We start from the raw sequence: 26,914 nt of genomic DNA, 5'->3' as shown, positions 1-26,914 counted from the left end.
CCTTTTATTCCTTTTCTCCTTTTGAAAAGTCTCACCTATGCTCACTTTTGAGCACTTCCAAGATATATCCTTGAAAAAATACAAGACCATACTGTAGTTACTTTTTGTAGTATTTCTTTAAGATATCAGTATATTTAGTTAATCTTTACATGTGTATAATACACATTATATAGCAAGGATAGCAAGGATATGGATGTTGTTATTAATGATTCTTTAGGCTGTTTCCACTTTTACATTTTTTTTCCTACTTAAAACAGTACTCTTTGTGAGCCAAGTACTGAATCAGCTCTGAGAATACAGACTAAGAAGATATGGTCTTGCCCTCAAAGAGCTTATAATGTATCAATATTTGCTGAACAAATACATATTTTTTCCTTTGGGCAGTGAAGGACATTCATTAGTGATCAGAACATTAGTTACTTAGCATATGATTGTGGGTAATGATAGTGATGATGATGATTTTAGAGACATAAGAATTTCCAGAGTCTGAATGTTGACCAGACTTTTAATTTTTATAGTTAGTAATAGCTAAGAAAATGATGTACTTTTAATCTCTTGGCATATTGATTGCTGTCTTTTAAAATAATTGACTGCATGTGTTATTTCATATCTGTGGAATTACGATTTTTAAAAGGGATGGATGAACTTTGTATTTCTTTTTCTTCTTCTTCTTCTTCTTTTTTTTTTTTTTGCTGGTAGGCCTCAGCAGGGGAAAGCCTTATAATTAAAATGTATAGAGATGCTGAAGTTAATCTATATTTATCTTTTTACTACCATTTCTGATCATATCAGTAGCCCTCTGAAGTGTGAAATAATCATGGGCATTTGGTTAATGAATTGCGCATTGTTGCTATTCATTCATGGAATTTGTTCTTTTATTATATTTGATGCTTCACTTAACAACAAATTTTTCTTTCTCTGCATTTGATATGTTTTTACCAAATTATTCCTGATTGTATCCATTAATCTTTAGTCACATTTGACAAAAATAAATTACTGTGATCTTTTAAAGTTACCAGTAATAATTACATTTTTCAGGACATAAAAGTTTTGGGGGAACACTAGATGTTTAAGGGCTTGTATAAAAATGTTTCCACAAGCTTTTTGATAAAATGCTGTGCCCCAATGCAATTTGGGTAATGGATACAAAAAGTGTTTACAAGGAAGAGGAAGAAAGTCATCAAGTCTTCTTAATGAACATTTATTTGCATTCCTACCATCTGCATTTTCTTGGCAATCAATTTTCATTTGTTTCATTTGGGAATATTATTTTGTAAAAACAATATGCACAATTCTACTCACGTTCTCCTGCAGGTCTCTGGGATCAATAGAAATTGTTTCATTGTTTAACACCTCTGTGTCCAGTTCCTGGGCAGAAGCACAGCCTTGAAGCCCAGTGGTAGGTAGGCACTTTGTCCCCAAAGAGAGCTGGCATGCGGAGAAGCTGATAAATACATTCACTCTCTCAGAGTTCTTCAAGGTGTTTTCCTTCAGTTCTTTTTGTTCTTTTATGTGATTTTACTTATGTATCAGGGATCACCTAGTACAGTTTTGGTTTAAAATCTGATTTATAAATGTAACCTTTATGGTTTCTATTAAAATTCCAGAGAAGACTGCTTCTTGCTGGAGGAAACATTAATTATCATTGTCTTGTTTAAAAATGTATATATTCTCTTAGTTTATGAGTAGATCTGCCTATCAATTCCTGAATTCTCACTACAGGTCCTTCAAGTCTAAGGCAGTATAGTGCAGTGATTAAGGACTTAGGTTATGGACTTAGAATGAACTGGGATCAGATTTTAACTTAATCATTTACTAGCTCCATGGCTTTCTACAGGTCTCTTAATCTTAAACACAGAGCCTCAGGTTTCTCAGACATAAATGAAGGAACGTAATAACACCCTTCTGTATAAGTAAAAGTTTGTGAAAAGGAAGAGGTATATGCATTGCAGAAAAAAATGCAGAAAAGGGAGGGCCTTGGAAGATACTGTATTTTGGGAATTACAGGTTTCTACCTCTCATCCTTTCTACCATTATTCTTCCCCCACCAAGAGGGAAGAGAAAATCCTACTTCAGGATAGTAGAATCGTAGTACATGATCATTTGCTGAATACTGCTAGCTAGACTAGATTGTAATTCTCTCTAAAGTTAATCTAGAAGTTTAATGTAATTTTAATTAATATAGTGGTTTTCTTTGGCAGGAGTTGTGGGGTGGCTTGAGAAATGGCTAGTTTATCTGGAAAAATAAGCCTATGAGATTTACTAGATTAATTTTGAAAAACTAATGATAAAGGAGGTAGAGAGATCTATCAAATTAAAGTGTATGCCAAAGCTAGTTTAATTAAAATAGTTTGTTAAAGGAATAGAAAGATCATTGTAACAAACTTAAGAATCTAAATACATAAAATGTTGAATATGGTAAAGACAACATTTCAAATCTGTCATTATTGGTTATTAGCAACAAGGGATGTTGGAGTTATCCTCTTCCCCAAATTTACACACACACACACACACACACACACACACACACACACACACTCTGATAATCATATTCCATGTGGATCAAGGATTTACCAAAATGCTATAAAACTATTAGAACAAAGTATATGTGAAATTTCTTTTATTTTTTATCCTCACCTGAGAGCATGCTTATTGATTCCAGAGAGAGGGGAAGGGAGGGAGAGAGAGAGGGAGAGAAACATGAATTGGTTGCCTCTCATACATGCCCTGGCTGGGGACTGAAACCACAGCTTAGGTATGTGCCCTGATCTGGAAACAAACCTGCAGCCTTTCAATTTATGGGACGATGCTCCAACCAAGTGAACCACATTGGCCAGGGCTGTATATGTGAATTATAAAAAAATGGAGTAAGAAAGATGCTTTTTAGCAGGGTACAAATAAAGCCATTTTTTATTTTGGAAAATCCTGCAAAATTTGATTTCATAAAAATTAAAGCTCTTTGGAGGGAGGAGGAGTGGGGAGAAAATACAAACTGTAATTGAACAACAATAAAATAATTTAAATTAAAAAACATTGAAACTTATGGCAGAAATATAACAAACATGATATTGGGAAGTATTTATAACATATCAAACAGGGTTTGTATCATAATTCTTTTGAACTTTTCTATATCTTTTGCTTTAGTGTATCTATGATAAACTGCATATACCTAGATTTTTTATGCCTAACAGCGGTGAATTTGAACCATTTCCATTTATTTGATACCATATGCATTTATTTTATATTTTTTACCTTTCATTATTTACTTTATGTTTCCTCTTCCTTTCCTTCCTTGGTATTAAGTCAGTTTTCTATCACTTTCTGTTTCCATACTGTCACCTCTGTACATATTGTTGCTGTCGCCATCCAGTCCCATCAGAGACTTTCCTCAGAACCAAACTGGGGCTCCTGCTCTTGTGTTGATATAGGGCATCCTCCGACCAGCTGCCACGTGGCTGGTGGTGCTTTCAGATGCTGCCCTCAGGGATGTCTGTCTTCCTGCCTTCTAGGCATGTTCAGCTGCAGACAGTGATTAAGAGGAGTCTTTTCAACCTCTTTTCCCAAGAGCTAGAACCTTTCTCCAATCTCTGCATCCAAGTGCTAGTCTGACTTCTTTACTTTTCCTTGCAGGGAGACTTATGTTCCTCTTACCCTTTAGGTATGAAAATCTTGGTTTCCTTTTCTTATTTCTAGACCCAGAGCCCAGCAAGACAGAGGCTGTGGGGGCTTGAATACTCTGTTCTGAGTTTCTGCTACCTGCTACATTTCTGGTCCATGGAGTGTTTATTGTTGAGTCAACCATGTTTAAAAAAATATACATGTATAATATATAATAAAATATATTTTATTATATAATATATACAGTTTTCTCTGTGTTTGGAGGAGTTCAAAGCTAAACTTAATGCCATATTGATCAAAATTTTATTTAAAGCAATATTTATACTAGAAAATTGGTACCTGGTTTAATAAATTAGGTACATTCTGTTATTGAAAAGAAATTTATAAGTATTTACAGGGAAAATGGCTGAACTATACTGTAAATTGAAAAACAAGTTATGGCCCTGGGTGGTGTAGCTCAGTGATTTGAGTGCTGGCCTGGGAACCAAAGTGTTGTCAGTTCGATTCCCAGTCAGGGCACATGTCTGGGTTGTGGGCCAGATCCCCAGTGGGGTATGTGTAAGAGGCGACCACAAATTGATGTTTCTCTCCCTCTTTTTCCCCCCTCCCCCTTTAAAAATAAAATAAAACTTAAAAAATATAATTTATGAAATAAACAGTATTGTGGCTTAACATAATTTTGAGCCTGCTTTGTTTTTATGGAAACAAAGTATGTTAATAGTATGTTCTAACCTAACACAGTATCTACATTAATGGTTTATCTGTTTCTGAATATAAACAGAAATAGGTATTAAATAATCATTATTATATGATTCTATAAAATGCTAACATTTAGTGTTAGAAAATACTAGTTTGAACCATAAGATTCTGATCTGGAGGATTAAAGAGCCAGGATTACTTTGCAGCTTTACAGGAGTGTTATGTTTTAGAGAAATTGATCCTTGATATAACATGTTCAGCCTTTGGGTTAGTCCCTTTTCTTATTAATGGCAATGGCTTTCTGGAATCGAAAGGTAAGTGCCCAGAGCTTTTCTAAAAAAAGATAAACTCCCCTTTCCTTAAATGATGTGATTTTTCTTTCTTGGGACATGTGGCATTAATACCTAGGCTATGGTTCCAATGTACAGACTGTCTAAGTTTTTTGATTTGTGTGTTATTACCTTGGTGCCTCGGATGGTTATTTCATAGGGATTTTCCTTTCCTTTCTATTGAAAAATATCTAAAAAAAATCTCATCTGAAAATTTATTCTAATTATATAGTTAAAAATGCAGATTTAAATGAAACTATAATCTTGCAGTTTTATCTGTGAGAGTGACAGTAGGAAATAACCCAAATGTTCAAAAACAGGAAATTGAATAAAATTATTGCAAATATTTAATGTAATACTATCCACACATTGAAAATGAAATAATAAAAAACTATATATTGACTTGGAGAGTTGTTTACACTAAACAATGTTAACTGAAAAAAATGGAATATAGTATATGATCCTAATTTGGAAAAAATGTGTATATGATCATATACATCCGTAGAAAATGTGAACATTTACACACCCCAATTCAACTGTGGTTGTCTTTGAGCCTGTGTGATTACAGGAGAGTTTTATTTTGTTCTCTTTACTTCTCTGCATTTACTATATAGAGCATGTTTTTATGCATAATAAGATAATCAGTAAAAGGCATTGAAATATACTTCTGTTCTATTTCATGTTGTGAAAGTTAAATGTCGTACCATTCCTCCCCTTAGATGGTAATTACTCTCCCGTTTTCACCCAACTGTCTTTTTTTAATTACATAGATTTTTCCAGTTACTGTCAACATACAATATTTTACTAGTTTCCATTGTATAATATAGTGATTATACTTTTTAAAAAAGATTTTATTTATTTACTTTTAGAGCAGAAGAGAGAGAGAAAGAGAGGAAGAGAAACATCAGTGTGTGGTTGCCTCTTGTGTGCCCCCTGCTGGGGACCTGACCTGCAATCCAGGCATGTGCCCTGACTGGGAATTGAACCAGTGACCCCTTGCTTTGCAGGCCAGCACTCAGTCCACTGAGATGCACCAACCACAGCTGATTAGACATTTATGTAACTTACAAAGTGATCTGTTTAACTAGACTTACTGGAGTGATCACTTCATCCAACTGTCTTGATTCATGAGTTGGTTTAATTGGAAGTGCTTGATAGCTCGACATTCTCACTCAGTTTGGAAAAGGCAAAACTATAAAGTTAAGTTCATACCTTTCCCTCCACCCAGAAAATAACAATTTTAACTTGCTAAGAAATGGTCTAAAGATGACTGAAAGGTAGATTTCAAGTTGACTTTATTCTTCTACTATAATCCTGTCTTCATTTCACCTAAGAATTTCAGAGTAATTTCACTCCAATATTAAAACTTCACCAGTGTCATGAAGTTCCTGAGAATACCTACTAAAATTAATCAAAAGTAAAAACGAAAAATAATAATACCAAATTAAATGTTCTGGTTCATCTTAGCAGTAATAGAGCTTATTGCTTTTCCATAAAAAAAAAACTTTTAAAAAGAAAAGAAACAAAAGCTCTTTCTCTTAAAATCTTGAACTACATTAGTGAACTACTGTAAAAGCAGAGAGGCCAGCCCTTCATGGCGTGGTGTGTGGGGAGGCCATTTTTTCTGTTCTGAGGGAAGATTTTTTTGAGCTCCTCAAATACAGCCAGGAGCATTGGCTTGAAGCCTGGGTACGTGATTTTTGATGTCAAATTTAATTATTTCCTGAAGAATACAAATATTAGCATTGAATATCACTTAAAAATACTGTTCATTCTGTTTGAGAAGGTAAAACAGCACTCTCTTTTTATTTCCTTGCTTTATAATCAATGTATCAGAAAACTAAGCTCTTGATTTCAGATCAGTATTTTTTTTCCAGACAAGTAGTTTTTCAGGGGAGAAAAAAGTTTGGATTTTTGAGAGGTGAAACAGAAGGGAACATGTTAGATAACGGTTAATCAGCTAAAGAATATATTTTTGAGAAAAGGCTATAACTTCTATTTCTAGTAATCTCTTGACTCCTGCATCATTCTGTCGTTCTTGTCAACAAGGATGAGAAAGAAATTCAGAACATTTAGCATGTAGCATCAGGTGAAAGATTTTAAATATTTCCTTTCTCTAGAATATGTAGTTTTTGTGTTTCCAAAAACTTTTGGTAATACTTTTAGATTATATGATGTTTTTATACATCAATGTAGCTATAACTTGGAAGACTACATTTTTGTATTTTTTGCTCTGGAAGGAGCAGTGTTATTATTTCTCTCTAGAAATCCTGATGGATAGCTTGATGATATGACACTGGAAATAATGGAACAGGGAAAACAGCTTGGTTTGACAAAGAAGCCCATTTTAACTTTTGTTGGTATTCCCTAGGGCTTCTCACACACATACATGTGAATAACTTTTTAAGATGCCCAATACTTGCAAAAGCAGTTTTCAGTCTTTAAAGTGTTAGCTCTCACTTAAATATCCTGAAATATCCTCCTGAGATGGCTTGCTAATTCCTAGAGTAGTTCCCTGCCTCATGTTTCAGTTTGGGGGGGACAAATGTATCCTGTTAACACGAGCCCATAAAATTCTCTTCTTATTCCTCTCCAGTATCATTGTCTGCCTTCTAAGGCTGGACTTGTCATTGCCCTGCTCCTGCTGTCTCGCATGGGTCCCCTAAATGGTCTCCTGTCTCCATCTCTTCTCTCCACCCAGACCTACCTTCCATGCCCACCATCAGAGAAACCTTTCTAGAACATTAATCTGATTTTTCAGGGTAAAGTATTTTGGTGGTTCCCCTGATGGGCAACTCAATAGTATTTCTCAAAACCATGTCTAAGAACCTGTGGGAAAATTTTAATTTTATTTCTTTCTTTATAATGATAAAGAATCAAACAACATACCCATTCTCTTCCAAATGGATACCTTGTAATTCAGCACAGTATTCAAGTTCATGCTCATGTGGCATTGATGCCAGATCTTGTGCTTAAAAAAAATATTTTTATTTATTTTTAGAGAGAGGGAAAGGGAGGGAGAAAGAGAGAGAGAGAGAAACATCAATGTGAGGTTGCTGGGGGCCGTGGCCTGCAACCCAGGCATGTACCCTGACTGAGAATTGAACCTGTGATGCTTTGGTTCACAGCCCGAGTGCAATCCACTGAGCTATGCCAGCCAGGGCAGGATTTGCTTCTTTAAAGGATTCGTGACTTGTAGGTGTGTTCTCAGAGGCATTTTCCTTTTGAGGAGACTGGATATTACTTATGAGGAACAATGGCCCACCAGATGGGGTCCACATGCCCCAAAGTGGATGGAAGACCCTTTTGATAGGCCTTTTACCATTCCTCCCTCTGGATCTCCTTCACACCCTCACCTGTACTCTGCACTCCAGCCCCTGTGTTGTGATAAGGAGCTCCTATGTAAGTTGGGTTATTTTAAGCATTTGATTTTCTCTTGCTTAAGCTGGCCATTGCCAGTGGTAGCTCCTTTCCTCCCCTCCACCTATTTGGAACACGCACTTCTCTTTAGACTCAGCCTTTCTTGAAGACCTCACACCCAGGTATAATAAAACCTCCTGCCTTGGTTGTAGTTCTTGTTCATACAGGGGAATTGAATCGTCAGTAAATTACCCTACAAAAGGCTCCCAAATATTTTGTCCTTTTGAGTCAAGGGAATTGGCCTGATTTTATGATGACATTTGGGTATAGTGTTTAAACTGTTAAAAGTTTCAGTGGATGAGGAATCTGTGCCTTGGCCTGGGCCCTCTGGTTCTGAGTCTCTCACAGGATGCTGTGCTTCCTAGCAAGTCACATGGCTGTTGGCAGGATTCAGTTCCTCACAGGTTGTTGGACCAAGGCCTCAGTTCCTCATGACCTGTTGACCAGGGGCTTCTCATGGTTCTTTGACTCACAACATGGCAGCTTGCTTCTTAGCAAGCAAAAGAGGACAAGGAAGAAGTCAGTTTTTTGTAGCCCAATCACAGAGTGGCATGCCATCATTCTAGCTGTGTTCCTTTCATTAGAAGCAAGGCACTAGGTCCATCCCACACACCAGGGTAGGAAATTAGATACTAGGAAGTGGGGATTACTGAAGATGTCTCCGCCCACAGCCTTCAGCATACCTTTGGGCTGGCCCAGGTGGGGGGGGCCAGGACTGGGCTGGAGGCTGCTTGTCCTTTCTCAGTCTTGTTGCCCCTGCTTCTCATGGTTTTGGCGTCTTGACACCATGCCTGTGATTCCACAGTTGAAAGAGAGGTGTTTTTTAAATAATCTGGCTTTTAAATACCATTGTAAAGTCAACTCCCTCATCTGATCTTCAACTAAAGAAAAATGGCTGATTTCAGAGCTGGAGGGCCTCTGTGTTGGGATTCCTAAGAAAAGGTGGTAAAATAGCTCAACAAGAAAGTTCCTTCTTAAGGGAATACAAATGTAATCTTGACTATACAATTTTGGGTTTTTGTCCTGAATTTAACTTCTAATCCACAGTAAGATAAGAGTCCTCTGCACTTTCTAACTTACTGTCTGAGTGTCTGCTGCACTCTGTGTGCCTCTCTTCGGGCTGGGAGCTGCTGCATGGCAGCTCGGTCCCTGCTGAACTCATTCCTGAGGCCATCATTTTACCTGCCACTTAAGCTCTCGGTATTCTTATTTAAAATATGTACTAACGCCATTTGTTTTGTTGTTGTTTTATATACTATATCCAGTACTAAATCTATTAAGCATTGATAGAGTTTTCATAGTAGAGAATTTTACAGATCTTTCTCTGGCATAAATGTTTAAATAGAGTGACCTGGGTCTATGATACTTATATTTTCTGTTATTTTGCTCCTTAGTTAGAGCATTAGCAGTTTTTGCCCTTGAATCAAAGTTCTCTATTCCTCTCTCCACGGCTTCCAAATATTTTGTCCTTTTGAGTCAAGGGAATTGGCCTGATTTTATGATGACATTTGGGTACGATATTTAAACTGTTAAAAGTTATAAAAACGACCCTTTGGTATTAAATGTAATAAATGGCTCTGAATTGAATACATGCACAGGTTCTCTTATATGAGCTTTGTGAGCCCAAACTGCTCCAGTTACATATTCTCATTGTAATTGGATTCTATGACATTCTCTCATCCCCCAAGAGGATGCTAGCCAGACCATGAAAATTCCTCATGGCTGGGTGTTGATATATACTTTGGGTCTTTTGAAGTTTCAAATTTCATCTCTAACTAGTGCATGGGCCTCAGAGTACTGCTGGTCCTACCCAGTGCTGGAGAGGTAGGGATGTCTCTGCAAGAAAACAAAATCAAAGCAAAAGAATTTCATCTCTGAGAAATTTACTGCAACCCTCAAAGAAAGACATGGGGAGAGGGATGACTTTCGGAACTGACCTTTCTTTGCTCAACTTTACCAAGAATATTGTATTGTCTTTTCTGGTGATATTCTGCACTATGGTCATTATTTTTTCTTTTTCTTTTTTTGGCTTTTTCTTTGTAGGTCTATAATACTGTGCTAGGATGTCCTAAATTAGGCCACGAACTCCTCAATACCAGAGATTAATATTCTTTTCCCTTCTTCTGTTGTGGTATCTTTGTTCTCTCTTCCCATTTTCTACCCACTATAACATCATTCTAGGAATAGGAGCCAGCACATACGAGGTCTCATCCAGATTTATCAATGACGCATTAGAGTAGATTGAAGATACGGGGCTGGAACATGTGCGGACAGTTGTAGTGAGGGATGAATGGGGGCTCCAGAGGGATTCATAAAAATGCTGAGTTAGCTCTCTTGGGTAAAGATGGGTGCAGGCTCTCCTTGGACTCTATAAAAGCACCAGAGTTTGTGACTTCCATGAAATTGCACTGTAATATTTTCTAGTTGTGATTCATTCACAGTTTAATATGCTTCTGGTTCTGCCTTGACTTTTCCCCCAGGAAGAGACTAAAATCTCTTCATTATAATATAGACAGTGTACTGCACTTTGAATACAAATTTATCCATGTTCAGAGTAATTTTTCTTGTGATTGTCTCTACCCTGGAGAAGTGCCTTTAATGAATTACATACAAATTGTGTAATTTAAGAAGTTAATTTGGTTTTCTGGTTACACAGGACTAAAAACAGCCCTTGTAGAAAGAGATGATTTCTCATCAGGGACCAGCAGCAGAAGCACTAAATTGATCCACGGTGGTGTGAGATACCTTCAGAAGGCTATCATGAAGTTGGATATTGAGCAGGTAATTGTGTATGCTGGTTATTAAACAAAAATTGCGACTATGCTTTTTTCTACCCAATTAAATCAAGGTTTTTTTTTTTATGGCTTTTAACATTTCTTCCTGTTGGAAATACCCATTTAGTGTATTCTGCTGGAATATCTTTCAGGAGACATGTGCAGGTTCTTTCCTGTGGTATTATGTTTATGGATAATCAGAGACGTTTCCTTCACAGGCATGTCAGAGTAGGAGATTTACAAAGTTACTTTGGAATGTGTTGCCTTTTAACAATTGTGATCCATCCTCCCTCCCTCCCTCCTTCCCTCTCTTCCTTCCCTTCTTTTTTTCACAAATCACCAAATTGCTACTTCCCAAGCAGTTTCAGGGAGCTGCATTGTGATATGAGGGAAGTATTAAATTAATCCTCTTAACCGAAACTGCAATCACACGTTAATCTTGTCACTGACATATTCTCAAGGCAAAGATGATATGAGTCATGCCTTTCTTATGTCACACTTTATTGTGTCCAGTCTGCCACCATTTGAAAACTGCCAAGACAGTGTGGAAGATGACATTTCCCAGAGGGGTAGGAAAAAAAACCCAGCTGAACTCCGTATCTGCCTTTCATACATGAAAAACATAGCAGCACTAACTTGACATTGTCACTTGTGAATCTGTCCCTTTTTCTTGGGCATCTCTTTGACATCATGATGGCTGCAAGGAAAAGAGCATAAGGTTTAGAATCAGCTGACTTGGGATGTGTTCCAGCTTACTTATTCAATTTTTATGAGCCTCAGTTTTCTCATTTGTAAAATTGTATCATGCTAGTAATGCTGGTTCTTCAGAGAGGCATAATGAGGACCACAGGAATTAAGAGATAAGCTTTTTTATAATAATCTATAAAATACTGTGCAACTCCTAGTATCATCTCTTCCTGGGTTAGTGGAGGCAAGAAGGGAATGCTTAGCATGAATTTGAACAATCCGTTATCTCTTACATGGGAAAATATAGGGACCAAGAAAAGCGACAATACAGAGAATGCAAGATAAATTGTTATAATAATCTTGTAACTCAAGTCAGGAAAATATCTTACACCTGGGAACTCTGACAGCATGTTTTTCTCCTATGCAAATACAGTTAAGGTTTCTAAAAAATCTTTCAGGTTGACAGCATGATGTATTATTAGAAATTTGATTAGAAGGGAGGTATCCTTGCTCAGAGCTAGAGAGGTTTCTGTGTATCAGTCAGTTGGCAGGGTGTCTATTTGCCATTTGAAAATATTATGATCTGTTACTGCCAAACTAATTTTCTCTGTTTTGCTTTTCAGTATAGGATGGTAAAAGAAGCCCTTCATGAGCGTGCCAACCTACTAGAAATTGCTCCCCATTTATCAGCTCCGTTGCCTATAATGCTTCCAATTTACAAGTAAGCATGTTGGTACCATCTATATGTATTTGCTTCTCTGAGGTCAATAGAACAACACAGTTTTAATGGAAATACTCCCTCAATTTGTATTTCTTAATGTAGTCTTAATTAGTCCTAATCTTTAATTATTCTTAAATATTTTCCTTCATTGTATTTAAAAGTGTGGCTTTTCCTAAATTGCTCTCTACTGACCCACTTCTAAGGGATACACCTTGGAGGCAGAGGAGGTTGTGTTCTGTATTATAATCAGTAGTGTCTTGCCCCAGTTTCTGATGGATATAGAGGAGCAGCTGCATTTGCTTTGAGGAACATAGGGGGCCATTTGAACACTAAAATGCAGAGCCCAAAAGTATCTTGCTACAAAATCTGAGCCTAACATGTGCCAGCTTGAAACCTATAGCATTTTAAATGTGTGAATTAACCCAAACTTAACTTTGTTTAGAGGTGTCAGATTGTAAATTATAAAACTCCATTTTTTTACTATTGTTAGAGCTATCCAGGAAATTGTCTTAAATTAGAATACAGGTAATATGAAAAAATGGAGCATGTAACTTTGTTAGCCATAAGTTTGGGGGTGGTGGCTAGAAACAGATTTTATAATTGTCTGTATTTGTCATAGATTGCTTAGGACATCTTAAGCCAGTGATTCTCTGTCCTGGGTATTCATTAGAGTCACCTAGGCCCCCTTTCCAGTTTGTTTGCTTTTTTTTTTTTTGATGCATCCTAGAGGATCCTAATATGCAACCAGGTCAAGAACCATTGTCTTACAGGGAACTGATTCATTTAAAGGCTCACTGATTCATTTACTTGCTTAATGCATCTAGGCTGGTGTCAAAAACAGTGATGCAGTTCTGTTTCTTTTGCAGTTCATTTCTAGACATACTTTGCTTTTCTTAAGTGAAAAGTATATAATAACTTAAAGTGATATTCCATAATATTATACACTGTTTCTAAAGAAACCTTTCCTCCTATTTATGCTGTAGGTGGTGGCAATTACCTTACTACTGGGTAGGAATCAAGCTATATGATCTGGTAGCAGGAAGTAATTGCCTGAGAGGCAGTTACGTCCTCAGCAAATCAAGAGCCCTTGAGCATTTCCCAATGCTGCAGAAGGACAAGCTGGTAGGAGCAATTGTCTACTATGATGGTATGTGATTGTTTTTTTACTAGATACTTCACTCTCACTCATGACCCTTATAATATATTCTCTTTAAAAAATATTTTATTTATTTATTTTTAGAGCAAGGGGGGAAGGGAGGGAGAAAGAAAGGGAGAGAAACATCAATGTGTGGTTGCCTCTCGAGTGTCCCCCACCGGGGACCTGGTCTATAACCCAGGCATGTGCTCTAACTGGGTATCGAACCTACAACCCTCTAGTTTGCAGGCTGGTGCTCAATTCACTGAGCCACATCAGCCAGGGCCCTTATAATATATTTTTAATCAGGTAGTTTTGCATTCCTAAATTTTAATGCTAATCCTACACAACGCACAAATAGACACAACATACCCACTTTCCATTTTCTCTAATACTAGTTAAAAAACTCCACATAATGTTTTGCTTTTCATATTGTTTAATTTTACACATTTTTTTCCTCTCTGATTTGCTTTGTAGCTTATGATTGGCTTGATCCATTTTCCCTTATTATGAATTTGGACCCCACCTTCATGTCATTTAATTTGTTGTGTGTTTGCGAGTGACTCCTTGCCTTCTGAGTATATTATAATGTTGAAAGGAACTGAGATCTTTTAAGTTTTCTAGATGAAACCCCTATTTTCAAGGGGTTATAAGCTTAGAGAAAAATGCCCCTTGGGCTGAAATTGATATGTTTGTATTTTGCACAGGACATAATTTTTAAACATATAATTTATGATGAAGGTAAACAAACATTGCATTTGTCAAACCAAACCCTCAGATTTTATTGCTTATTTTCATGTTGTTAGATGTTTCCTCACAGTGACATTATCTAGTATCCATTTGCCATGTGTTCAATGTTCATTTTGTGTGTGAAAAATATAATCTTGTATACTTTTATTTGAAGGAACTAACCTCTTAATAAATCTTCAGATGGACCACAATATAACATTAAACAGGAAAAACCAGTTGTGAAATTTTACTGTATTTTTAAAGGGTATCTAGAATTAGAAAATAGTCTAAGGATATTCATAAGGAAATAGCTGGACACATGTACAAAAAGTCTTAGGTATTTTGAGACACAAAGGACAGATTAGGTTCTATAGTGAGATTTTTTAATCTCTATTATGTGAGCTTTTGTTATGAATCTAAACTTCTAGCGTGAACAAAATTCATTTCTTTTTTTCAGGAGACTTTAATATTTATATTACTTCATATTATGGGATATCCTCAAGACCACCCCCACATTTTTTTTCCAGTGTTAGGTATCTGAATCAATTTAGCTGTCTGTTAGGCTTTCATGTTGGCATGCAAAATGTGCACGTGCAGAGGGAGCAACAGGTACAAATTCAAGGAAATGCCCTAGGAGCAACAATATTAGGGCTATGTTAAGGGCCTTAGACAAACACTAAAAGCTAGAAAATTCACAGTTGACAATGCCTGTCAGCATCTGAACACCACAGGGGGGCACTTAACTGCGTTTTTTGGAGCCCTTGATTGAGCCTACATGTTAAAGGACAACCTTAACTGTGAATTTGCTTTCTCAGCATAAGAGCCTTAATGCTACTCCATTGTAGTTTATTGGGTGATTATATTAAAGAGGGTTTGGGCCAGGAGGAGTAAGAAGTCATTCTGCAAATGGCATCCTGCCCATCCTGACATGGAAGTGTTGTGCCCTTTGCCTCTTACTGCTAATCCTTACAGCACAGACCCTTTCAAATGCTTGGTCGTTTTCGCTTATCATGTGATGCATCAAATCATCACTGTTTTTATTGCTTTTGTAGCTTGTGCGTATCTGACTGTCCTTAAGAGGATTATTAGTGGATATCACATCTGATTTTGTGGCATCCCATCTTATGTTGGCTTGCTATTGTTATGAATTATAATTCTTGTTGATTCTTCATAAAAAAGCAAAGGGAGATTGATGTCACATATGCAAAAGAAACACTACCCTGTTAGAATCAAGGGGATCAAGTATTTAATTTAGAATTGGCTTTTATAGCTTGTTATAGATTGGAAAATTACGAGTTTAGCAAAGACTATTGAAAACTTTAAAGACTATTATTTAAAATAATTTCAAATTGACATTTGAAAATATATTGTAAAAGACTTAAGAGTCTTGAATAGAAAGGGTAAAAATAATTATATTATAGTAATAATTTTCTTTTAATCCTTGTTCAGAAACAACACAGGCCCAACTATGTCCTTCATGAAGGAAGAACAAGAATGTGAGCCACAGTATAGTTCTGTGGTTTTCCAGCTGTATTCACAGATGGAACTCCTGTTTTACCTAAGATAAGCAAATTAAATGTCAACATGGAAATAGGATACAAAAAGGAGCATATAGGTAAAGAAATTAAATGCAGTAAGTGCATACTCAGAGAAGGGAAGGAATGCCTTACTCCTTGACCAAAAAGTAACATACATCATCATCCTGTTACAAAGTATTTCAGAGAGCAAAATATAACTTCCTGAACAGTTACTTTGCAAACAGGTAATTTATAAGATAAACTTTTCTTAATAAGAAAAAAATGTATTCATAAATAACCATTATGAGAATGTAGTGACAGTCACCCAACTGATTTAAAAATGCATTTGAACTTCTTGAAATAACTTTGTTTTACTCAAAAAATAACTTATTGATGGAGAGGGAAGATGGTGGCTTTACTCTAGGCAGCGTTTTTCTTGGCTTCTGTGAAGAGGGGGGAAACTCTTGGATCGGTGGAGAGACAGAGCAAGTGGGCTGGGTTGCCGAATCACTTTTGAAAGCAGGACATCAGAAATTATTGCACTCACTGGAAAACCAGACAGTAAGCAGTCTGATACAGGACAAAAGGGGCCCAGGGATCAGCGCGGGATCTGGGGGTGTGCAGACCCCAGGCCCGCCAGTGCTCTGGGCTCTGCCCCAGGGCTCCCGGGAGAGGGAAGTTGCTGCTCCCTCCCTCCCCCAAATACGGGGGTGAGAAACTCCAGGGGAGAACAGGTTGCTAGAAGGAACAGATTGGCCAGTTGGACTGAGAAAAAATCGCCCAGGGAATATGAACAGCCGCCCAGAGACCGAGGAGAAGTGAGAGCCTCTAGCCGACAGGACCAGGGGCATCTCTAGCCCGGGGAAGTGCAGATCGGTGGAGAGCACAAGCCCGCTGCGCTAGGCTCGTGCCCCATAGGGAGGCCGGAATTGCGTGCTGCGATCCCGGAATCTCGCCTTGTGATCCCGGGAGGGACGTGCTGGGTGTGTAACTGCAGTGGTGGCTCTGAGATTTCCAGCCAGCCCATGGTGCTGGGTGCGTAACTGCAGTGGTGGCTCTGAGATTTCCAGCCAGCCCGACCGGGGGAGCCGGGAAAGGCGCCAACATCCAGTCGGAGTGCGGTACAGCGGGAACACGGAGCTGGAAACGGCTGGGCTCTGGGCTTGAGCACCGTCGTCGGGAAGACTGACTCTCGCGCGCCAGTGTGTGCGGGGGCGCCCAAGGTACCTGACAGATTTGCTGAGATCTGGTTGTGAGAGAGAGAAGCATTTCAAAGGCCCCTCAGCCAGCTGAAGCTAGCAAGATCAGAAAAACTGGTCTGGCCAGTTAGAAACCAACAAGAGGTTTTTTTTTTTGTTTGTTTGGTTGGTTCTTTTTTTTTTTTTTGGTTTTGTTTGGTTTTGTTTGGTTTTTCTGGCTGTTGTTGGTTGATTGATTTTATCTTGTGTTTTATGTGACTTTTTTTTCAATTCTTATTATTTTTATCTCGTAATCCCTTATGTTTCTCTTCCTTTCAACCTAATATTATTCTTTCCACTCCAAATTTATCTCTCCTGCACTACATCTTCTGCTTTTCTTTCCTTTTTTTTTAATCTTGCAAGTTACTGTAAATTTGTATTATCTTTTTCTCACTTTTCCGACATTTTTTTATTTTAATAATATTTTGGTATTCTTTTTCTTTCTGTATAATCTTCTTTGCTTGGCCGGTTATACTGTCATTTGATAGGTTCCCCCTGGTATCTCAGTCACAAGGTGTTGATAAGTTAATATCCTTCATCTGTGTTCCATTAATACACCTCTCAAGGTTCTATACTCTTTATTCTTGTTATCTAGACCTCATCGATTCTGCCACAAGACTGTCACTTTACTATTACTGCTAGTAAGACCTAGTCTATACAATTGTAAATGCTTCTCAATGCCCCTACCTGATCTCAGCCCACTTTGCAATTTTCTGAACTATACTATTGTGGGGGTTGTCTCTATTCTGTTACTCACTACTCCTATATACTAATCTTTAGTCCAACCCCTACCTTAGAAGCTGACCTCCCACAGCCTCACAGCTTTCTAGATCCAACTAACAATCCTCTCGGCCCCAATAAGAGTCTTACCTTCTTTCCATCCTTTCTAAAACGTGGACAGTGGGGTGGAGGATCACGGTTAACACTATAAGGAGCCAAAGGATAACCCATCTCTTCTCTACTGGATGCTAAAGTAAATATCATAGTATACTGTCTTGCTGTTTTAAACCATTTTGCCTTACTCCTCCAACTGATCCCAAAAAAGAGTAGGGGGAAGCTGTGAACACCAGGATACACGAAGGAGATTGCACCACTGAAACACACAAATATTCTACCACAGAAGTTCAAACCATAATTACAGGGAATCAGAACATTTCAAATTAACAAACAGGAAGAAAAAAGAAGAAACCCACGAACAATGAGAAAACAAAGAAACAACCCCCAACTGAAGGGAAACAAGGAAACCTCAGGAAAAATGCTAAATGAAATATAGGCAACTCAACTATCAGATAGTGAGTTCAAAACAATGATTACCAGGAAGTTCAATGAACTCACAATGAGCTTTCAGAAATTAGAGGGAAACTACATCAATCTCACTGCAAACTATATAAACATGAAAAAGGAAATAGAAACTCTCAACAAAGGTCGAGAGGAAATGAAGAATACAATATCTGAACTGAAGAACACAGTAGAAGGAATGAAAAGCAGGATCGATGAAGCAGAAGATCGGATTAGCGAGCTGGAGGACAAAGTAGAAAACAGCATCCAGAAAGAGCAAGAAAAGGAAAAGAGGCTCAGAAAGAATGAGGAGGGATTAAGAGAAATGCAAGACAATATGAAATGTAATAATATCCGTATAATAGGGATACCAGAAGGAGAAGAAGAAGAGCAAGGGATCGAAAACCTAGTTGAACAAGTAATGAAGGAGAACTTACCTAATTTGACGAGAGAAAAAGTCACACAAATCCAGGAAACACAGAGAGTCCCAATCAAGAGGAACCCAAAGAGACCCACCCCAAGGCACATCATAATTAAAATGAGAACATTTCAAGACAAAGAGAGAATCTTAAAGGCAGCAAGGGAGAAGAAGGAAGTAACATACAAGGGAGCCCCAATAAGGCTAACAGCTGACTTCTCAATGGAAACACTTCAAGCCAGAAGAGAATGGCAAGAAATATTCCAGGTAATGAGAGCCAGAGGTCTGCAACCAAAGCTACTATATCCAGCAAGGCTCTCAATCAAGATAGAAGGCCAAATAAGAAGCTTCCCAGACAAAAGAAGCCTAAAAGAATACACCTCGACCAAACCAGCTCTGCAAGAGATTCTAAAAGGACTGCTTTAAGGAGGAGAGAAGAAGAGAGAGAGAGAGAGGAACACACGTACATAAAAGACAATGAATAAGTACCTATCAATAATAAGCTTAAACGTAAATGGATTAAATGCTCCAATCAAAAGACATAGAATACCTGATTGGATAAGAAAAAATGACCCACATATCTGCTGTCTACAAGAAACCCACCTCAGGATAAAAGACCTACACAGGCTGAAAGTGAAGGGCTGGAAACAAATCTTCCAAGCAAATGGACAGGGAAAAAAAAGCCGGGGTAGCAATACTCATATCAGACAAAATAGACTTCCAAAAAAGGGCCATAAAGAGAGACCCAGAAGGTCACTTCATAATACTCAAGGGAAGAATCCATCAAGAAGACATAAATATTGTAAATATATATGCACCCAACATAGGAGCACCGAAATACAAGAAGAAAATCTTAGAGGACTTCAAGAAAGATATGGACAGCAACACAATTATAGTGGGAGATTTTAACACCCCACTATCAAAAATGGACAGATCTTCTAAACACAATATCAACAAAGATATTGTGGCATTGAACAATACCCTTGAGGAAATGGACTTTACTGATATATACAGAGCCCTCCATCCAAAAGAAGCTAAATATACATTCTTTTCAAATGTGCACGGAACATTCTCAAAGATAGACCACATGATAGGACACAAAATAAGCCTCAAGAATTTCAAGAAAATTGAAATAATACCAAGCATTTTCTCAGACCACAAGGGACTGAAGCTAGAAACCAACCAGAAGGAAAAAAACCCAAAACACTCAAAATCATGGCGATTAAATAGCATGCTATTAAACAATGAATGGGTCAAGAATGATATTAGGGAAGAAATCAAAAGGTTTCTGGAAACAAATGAAAACGAACTCACAACAACCCAAAACTTATGGGATACAGCAAAGGCAGTCCTGAGAGGGAAGTTCATAGCGATACAGGCCCACCTAAAAAGGTTAGAAACATTCCAAACAAACAACCTAACCCTACGTCTACAAGAACTCGAGGAACAACAACAAAGGCAGCCCAGAGCAAGCAGAAGGAAGGAAATAACCAAGATCAGAGCAGAATTAAATGACATAGAGACTAAAAGCACAATTCTAAGGATGAATGAATCCAAGAGCTGGTTCTTTGAAAAGATAAACAAAATTGACAAGCCTTTAAGCAGACTCATCAAGAAAAAAAAGAGAAGACCCAAATAAACACAATCAGAAATGAAAGAGGAGAGATTACAACAGATACCACAGAAATACAAAGGATTGTAAGAAATTACTACAAAGACCTGTATGCCAAGAAATTTGAAAACCTAGATGAAATGGACAACTTTCTAGAAAAATATAATCTTCCAAAACTCAATGAAAAAAGAAGCAGAAAGTCTGAACAGACCAATAACAACAAAAGAAATTGAAGCAGTAATCAAAAAACTCCCAACACACAAAAGCCCTGGATCAGATGGTTTCACAGGAGAATTCTACAAAGCATTTAAGGAAGAGCTAACCCCTATCCTTCACAGACTATCCCAAAAAATCCAAAAAGATGGGAGTCTCCCAAACTCTTTTTATGAGGCCAACATCATCCTAATTCCAAAACCAAATAAAGACACAACAAAGAAAGAAAACTTCAGGCCAATATCACTGATGAACATTGACGCTAAAATCCTCAACAAAATACTGGCAAACTGCATCTAACAATACATTAAAAAGATTATACACCATGACCAAGTGGGATTCATTCCAGGGATGCAAGGATGGTTCAATATTCACAAGTCAGTAAATGTAATACATCACATAAACAAAAGCAAAGACAAAAACCACGTGATCATATCAATTGATGCAGAAAAAAGCATTTGATAAGGTACAGCACCCATTCATGATAAAAACACTCGGCAAAGTGGGAATAGAGGGAGCATTCCTCAACATAATAAAGGCTATATATGAGAGACCTTCAGCCAACATCATTCTCAATGGACAAAAATTAAAACCTTTTCCATTAAGATCAGGAACAAGACAAGGCTGCCCACTTTCACCACTTCTATTCAATATAGTACTGGAAGTTTTAGCCACAGCAATCAGACAAGAAAAAGAAATAAAAGGCATTCAAATCGGAAAGGAGGAAACAAAACTGTCACTGTTTGCAGATGACATGATAGTATACATAGAAAATCCTATAGACGCTAGCAAAAAACTGCTTGACCTAATAAATGAATTTGGCAAAACAGCGGGATACAAAGTCAATATCCAGAAATCAAAGGCATTTCTATACAGCAACAATGAAACAGCAGAAGCAGAGATCAAGGAAAAAATCCCATATGAAATAGCAAAGAGAAAAATAAAATATCTAGGAATAAACCTAACCAAAGAGGTAAAAGACCTGTATTCAGAAAACTACACAACACTGAAGAAAGAAATCAAGGAAGACACAAACAAATGGAAACATACACCGTGTTCATGGATTGGAAGAATTAATATCATCAAAATGTCCATACTTCCCAAAGCAATTTACACATTCAATGCAATTCCTATTAAAGTACCAATGGCATATTTCACAGACATAGAACAAACACTTCAAAAAATTTATATGGAATTATAAACGACCCCGAATAGCTGCTGCAATTTTGAGAAAGAAGAGTAAAGTAGGAGGGATCACAATACCCGACACTAAACTATATTACAAGGCTACTGTAATCAAAACAGCCTGGGACTGGCATAAAAACAGGCACATAGACCAATGGAACAGAACAGAGAGCCCAGAAATAAGCCCAAGTCTCTATGGTCAATTAATATTTGACAAAGGAGGCAGCAACATAAAATGGAGTAAAAATATCCTCTTCAACAAATGGTGTTGGGAGAACTGGACAGCCACGTGCAAAAAAATGAAACTTGAGCACCAACTTACACCACATACAAAAATAAATTCAAGGTGGATAAAAGACTTAAATACAAAACATGACGCCATTAAAGTCCTAGAGGAGAATGTAGGTAGGAAAATCTCAGATATTTCACACAGAAACTTTTGTACTGACGTGTCCCCTAGAGCAAGGGACATGAAGGAAAGAATAAAGAAATGGGACCTCATCAAAATTAAAAGCTTCTGCACAGCTAAAAAAAAAACAATATCAAAATTAAAAAAGAACCAACTGTATGGGAAAACATATTTGCCAATGACACCTCAGACAAGGGTTTAATCTCCAAAATATATAGAGAACTTACACGACTACACTCTAAGAAGACAAGGAATCCAATTAAAAAGTGGGCAAAGGACTTGAACAGACACTTTTCCAAGGAGGACATACAGAAAATCCAAAGACACATGAAACGATGTTCAATATTGCTAGCTATCAGAGAGATGCAAATTAAAACCACAATGAGATACCACTTAACACCAGACAGAATGGCCATCATAAACAAAGCAACACAACAAGTGTTGGAGAGGTTGTGGAGAAAAGGGGACCCTAGTGCACTGCTGGTGGGACTGCAGACTGGTACAACCACTATGGAAAGCAGTATGGAACTTCCTCAGAAAACTAAAAATGGATCTGCCTTTTGACCCAGCAATTCCACTGCTGGGACTCTATCCTAAGAATACTAAATCACCAATTCAAAAGAACCTATGCATCCCAATGTTCATAGCAGCACAATTTACAATAGCTAGATGCTGGAAGCAACCAAGATGCCCATCAGTAAATGAATGGATCAAAAAACTATGGTACATTTACACAATGGAATTCTATGCAGCAGAAAGAAAGAAGGAGCTCCTACCCTTAGCAACAGCGTGGATGGAGCTGGAAAACATTATGCTAAGCAAAACAAGCCAGGCAGTGAAAGACAAATACCATATGATCTCACCTTTAACAGGAACCTAAATAACAAAACAAAGAAACAAGCAAAATATAACCAAAGACACGGAAATAGAGGACAGGCTGATGGTGACCGGAGGGGAGAGAAGAGGGAATTTAAGGGGACAGTGGGAAGGGTTTACAGGAACAAACTTAAAGGACACTTGGTCATAGACTAAGGGGAGGGTGGTAATGGGAGGGAAGTGGGGAGGGTGGGAGGGGGACTGGATTGGGAGTAAAAAGGAGAAAACTGTATTTGAACAATGATTAAAAAATAATAATAATAAAAAAATAACTTATTGAGGTGAAATTCACGTAACATGAAATTATCATTTTAAAGTGAACAGAATTAGTTTTTATAGCTCTCATTTTGGGAGAACCATGATTATGCTAAAAATATGGCACACACAATTAAAAGAACTTTTAAATGCTACAAGAAGTTGTATGAACTAAAAACTCTTGTTAGTATTATATTAGACAGTTACTTTAGCACCAATGAAAAATGCAATGTAATTATGTGAAAATAAAGTCACCAAACTAGAAATCATTGTTATTCACTTGGTCTGGAGGCTGAGACAATTTGGAAGGTTCCTTCAATGCTGAGATGTTAGAGTTAGTTGAAATGTGTTCCCTTTGAAGTACAAAATGTACAAAGGTCAAAATTTCTTGTTAATTACTCATAAAAACATTTCATCCTAAATAAATAGTGATGGCCATTGCATGTGATTAAGGCAAAATCTATTCTTCCACAAAAGTCCATAAAGGTAATAAAATAAATTCCATGTACTTTTAAATGCAGTAATTATAGTGGTTCTTCTGTGCTTGGCATAGTTTTGATCTGTTGCCATACTTTGTTGTTAACTGCTGAAAACAAACTCACACATATAGAGGAATAACTACATTTTTTTTCAATGCAGACAACGTGAATGTCAAATTTCTCAGTAAAATCCGTATGAGATGAAAGTTGGAATAGGAAATAACATACGAGGTTATATTTTCATTTTATATTCTGATGGAGAAAACATGTAGTCAGCTCATGGATCTTCTCACTGAGACATGTCCTGGTGTTTCCTGTTTGCTCTTTGTAGTCTCCTACCAGAGAGCCATCAGCTGACCCCTGGCCAGGGCCATTACCACTGATGAGGGGCATACCGGGCAGAGACTATGTGACTGGTCCCACTCTCCCAAGTCAGCAAGAAGTGTTTAAGGCATGACAGGCTTGGGCGACTTGTCAGGCTGTGAGAGTAAGTGAATGACTGTGGAGAGGAAGCCAGTCTCCTTAGGACCTTATTTTATTTTCCTCTGTCAAGTTTATTTCTGTCTTCCTGTTCCCAGAGTAGATCTTTGGTGCCATTCTAGCTGGACTCCAGTAATCCAATCTAGTGTACAAGAAATGAGATACAATTTAAAATGATTAAATATTTAAAACCATTAAACACCCTCTTTAAGCTTCTCTAAGATAAAAATGGAGAACAAAATTACAGCTTTAAATTCTTTTCTTCTCAAGGCACTGACAGAGAGAGATGTATGTTATTTCCTACCTGATGATGCCCTTAAGTATTCCTTATGCACATATGAAAATAGCAACCTGCAAGAAATTACATTAGTTTTCCTAATGTAAATAAAAGTTGGTTATATCCATGTTTCAAAGGGGGAATTAAAGCCCAAGTTTCACTAGAATATTCATTTTTATTCCAACCTAAAACTCATAGCATACAAATAAGATGAATTCAGCTTGTGAGAGAGCAAAGCCAATTGAATCTCTGGCTCCCCTGAGGTAAATGTAGTTCATGGTCCTGCCCCCACCCCAACCTTAGCTATAATCCCTGGCTCCTGGAGGTAAAAATGCACTGAAGTGAGGAAAATTCTGCAGCAGGATATAATGATCCAAAATGACAGGGACAATAATGACAATGAATTTCATGTCTCCCAGTCATGAGCTGGAGATGCTTGACTAGGCTGACTTATACAATTAAATTGTTGCAGGTACAGCAGGAGATGCAGTTAGCTGTGTGCTTTGGGGAACGATGCCTCTGGGAAGAGGCATATTGTGGCATGCAGACTCTTTTGTTAGGAACAAAGTGTTACTACTCCATGCATGCACCTGCAATTGTACATTTTAATAAAAGAAAGCTTGGGTTAAAGATAAGTCTTTCAAGATGTTGATTTTATCTATTTTGAGAGCTTAAAAAAATCAGTTACCCAGTAACAGAAAGGTGATACTTTTTTGTCTTATGTTTTTTCATCTTTGTTTTTCAATTGAGGTCCTGGAATGTAAGTAGAATCTAAAGATGGTGCCTTTCTTTAATCCTCATTTACTTTCTATGCAAACATCGTTGTTGAACTAATTGGGTATTATCTACTTTAAATAAGACAGACACATTAATTTCTTTAGAGGAATAGAGATAGGTAGAATAAGTAACTGACTGATGTGGATTTACAAACTAAATAGCAGCACTATTATGCAATTTTGGCCACCTGCTTCTTAGTGCAGTTCTTATAAGGGTGTGGTGACCCCTAACACTTGGTGTGTGAGTCCCGTGGGGTGCACAGGACCATCCAGTGGGTGTAGGAACAACGTATTAGAATTCCCACCAGATCTGTTTTTATCAAATCCCATATAAGTATCTTTTTATGTATGGTTCAAATGTCTATAATATATAAGTAAAATAATGCAGCTATGTATTTCTAAATAAATATACATATGAAGTTATATGCTGTCATTTACCATACTTTTGTACCATTCGATTTTTCTTTTTGAACCACAGTGTTAGTGATTTGTCATCTTGTTATGTTTTGGTAACTGACTAATTTAACTATTTTCAAAATGTATTCATTGAGAAGAAAAATTCCTCTGGAAGAGTAAAAACTAACAAATCCTTTCCTTCATTTCTCAAGGTCCAATTTCTATGAACTTTGAGGGGTCTAGGAAAAAAATGAAGACTATTAACTATCTGGGGAACCTCGAAATTATCAGAATTTGACATGATACATTATCTTATTTGTTTTCATTTTAATTTCCATCTTAAAATATAATAAATTTATTTTAAATGTAAAGTTCTATTTGCCAACAGTTTTCAAGACTCCCTTTTCACATCTTTATTACTGTACATAATGAGGTTGAAAATTATGTAAATATTGATACATATGGAAGCCTGCATAAAACACATGTATGAGATCTGTCCAGAAGGTATACAGCATTGTGAAAAACAGAGGCATTTATTGAAGATCAAAGATACAAGAAACACTGTACACCCCAGTCCCCTTAAAAGTAGGCACCTTGGGACCTCACAAAGTTTTCCCAATCACCATCAGCTGCCCCATCCTATTTTCCTGAATATCATCAATGACCTGAAATCCCTTCCCTTTCAAAGGTGATTTAATTTGGGAAAAGCCTGAAGTCACAGGGTGCCAAAGCTGGGCTATAGTGGAGGTGAGTCACCTGGGTGATTTGATGTTTCACAAAAAGTCTTTGCAAGAAATGTGGTGCATGAGTGGACGTGTTGTTGTGATGAAGCTGCCAGTCACCAGTTGCCCATAGCTGCAACCTTCTGAATCAATCCGAATAATTTCCTTGGAGGAATGTTCAAACTTAACATAAAATTGGATATAGATTCATTGCTCTACCTGCTCATTTTGAATGCGGTGGCCACACAGCACACATGCTCACTCAACGGCATCTGCATTCCCCACTGACTAGTACAGTGAAGTTGTCATTGTTCAGGCATGTGCATTCCAGTCCACTCACCTTGGCTGCCAGGTTACATCAATGTTGTGCAAACCATTCTCATTATATTAACAATGGCTGGACTTCTGGACAGACGTTATATAAATTGTTTTCTTTTTTATCATATGTAAACATTTAAAAATAGTCTGTTTAGTTTTGGTTTTAAACTTTATAAAAGTATAGTGTGATCAGTTATATAAGTTGACATAAACACTCTGTTAAACAATGAGACACTCCTGGTAAAGTCGAGCATGCATACACCTTGCGATTCAGTTCTTCTACTGAGTATACGCCCCAGAGAAACTTACATAGTGTCCACTAGGAGGTAAGTACAAAAAAGTTCATTGTAGTA

General features: G+C 37.4%; 1 protein-coding gene across 5 annotated transcripts in view; it reads left to right on the top strand.

Annotated features, from left to right (window-relative positions):
• Positions 1-26,914, top strand: part of GPD2 (glycerol-3-phosphate dehydrogenase 2) — a 143,534-nt gene that overhangs the window by 55,679 nt on the left and 60,941 nt on the right. For all 5 annotated transcript variants that reach the window (XM_045857225.1, XM_045856888.1, XM_045857142.1 and 2 more), the window contains 3 exons: positions 10,723-10,847; positions 12,151-12,248; positions 13,232-13,395. In XM_045857225.1, the coding sequence (XP_045713181.1) occupies positions 10,723-10,847; positions 12,151-12,248; positions 13,232-13,395 (387 nt within the window). The remainder of the gene's footprint in view (positions 1-10,722; positions 10,848-12,150; positions 12,249-13,231; positions 13,396-26,914) is intronic.

The sequence above is a fragment of the Phyllostomus hastatus genome, unplaced genomic scaffold (genome assembly GCF_019186645.2).
Source record: "Phyllostomus hastatus isolate PE091 unplaced genomic scaffold, TTU_PhHast_1.1 phas_contig_1, whole genome shotgun sequence".
Lineage (NCBI taxonomy): Eukaryota > Metazoa > Chordata > Mammalia > Chiroptera > Phyllostomidae > Phyllostomus > Phyllostomus hastatus.
The sequence above is the reverse complement of the archived record's forward strand: the minus strand, read 5'-3'. Positions and strand labels throughout refer to the sequence as shown.